General features: G+C 46.0%; 1 protein-coding gene across 1 annotated transcript; it reads left to right on the top strand.

Moving 5' to 3' along the window:
* Positions 1–3: 3 nt before the first annotated feature.
* On the top strand, positions 4–639 carry LOC109131757 (transmembrane 9 superfamily member 7-like; the record flags this gene model as incomplete). The annotated part of the gene is made up of 1 exon (XM_019242932.1): positions 4–639. A coding segment is annotated over one exon (636 nt), but the record flags the coding sequence as incomplete, so codon positions are not given.
* Positions 640–642: the final 3 nt, after the last annotated feature.

Raw genomic sequence — 642 nt, 5'->3', positions numbered from 1 at the left:
TTGTGGGTTTTCATGGGCATATTCGCTGGTTACTCCTCGTCTCGCCTTCACAAAATGTTCAAAGGAAACAAGTGGAAGAGAATGACCTTGAAGACTGCATTCATGTTTCCCGGTATCCTTTCTGCTATCTTCTTTGTTCTGAATGCCCTCATTTGGGGAGAGCAGTCATCTGGAGCCATACCATTTGGTACAATGTTTGCTCTCTTCTGCCTCTGGTTTGGCATCTCAGTCCCACTAGTCTTCGTCGGTAGCTATCTGGGTTACAAAAAGCCAGCAATTGAATACCCAGTCAAAACAAACAAGATCCCGAGGCAAGTACCAGAGCAGCCATGGTACATGAAACCAGTGTTCTCCATACTAATTGGAGGCATCCTCCCGTTTGGAGCAGTCTTCATCGAGCTTTTCTTTATCCTGACATCAATATGGCTGAACCAGTTCTACTACATCTTCGGGTTCCTCTTCATAGTGTTCTTGATCTTGATCGTCACTTGTGCAGAGATCACAGTGGTGCTCTGCTACTTCCAGCTTTGTAGCGAGGATTACAACTGGTGGTGGAGAGCTTACTTAACTGCAGGCTCATCCGCTTTCTACCTCTTCCTCTACTCAATCTTCTACTTCTTCACGAAGCTGGAGATCACCAAG

This window comes from Camelina sativa, unplaced genomic scaffold (genome assembly GCF_000633955.1).
Source record: "Camelina sativa cultivar DH55 unplaced genomic scaffold, Cs unpScaffold04484, whole genome shotgun sequence".
NCBI classification, from domain to species: domain Eukaryota; kingdom Viridiplantae; phylum Streptophyta; class Magnoliopsida; order Brassicales; family Brassicaceae; genus Camelina; species Camelina sativa.
The sequence above is the reverse complement of the archived record's forward strand: the minus strand, read 5'-3'. Positions and strand labels throughout refer to the sequence as shown.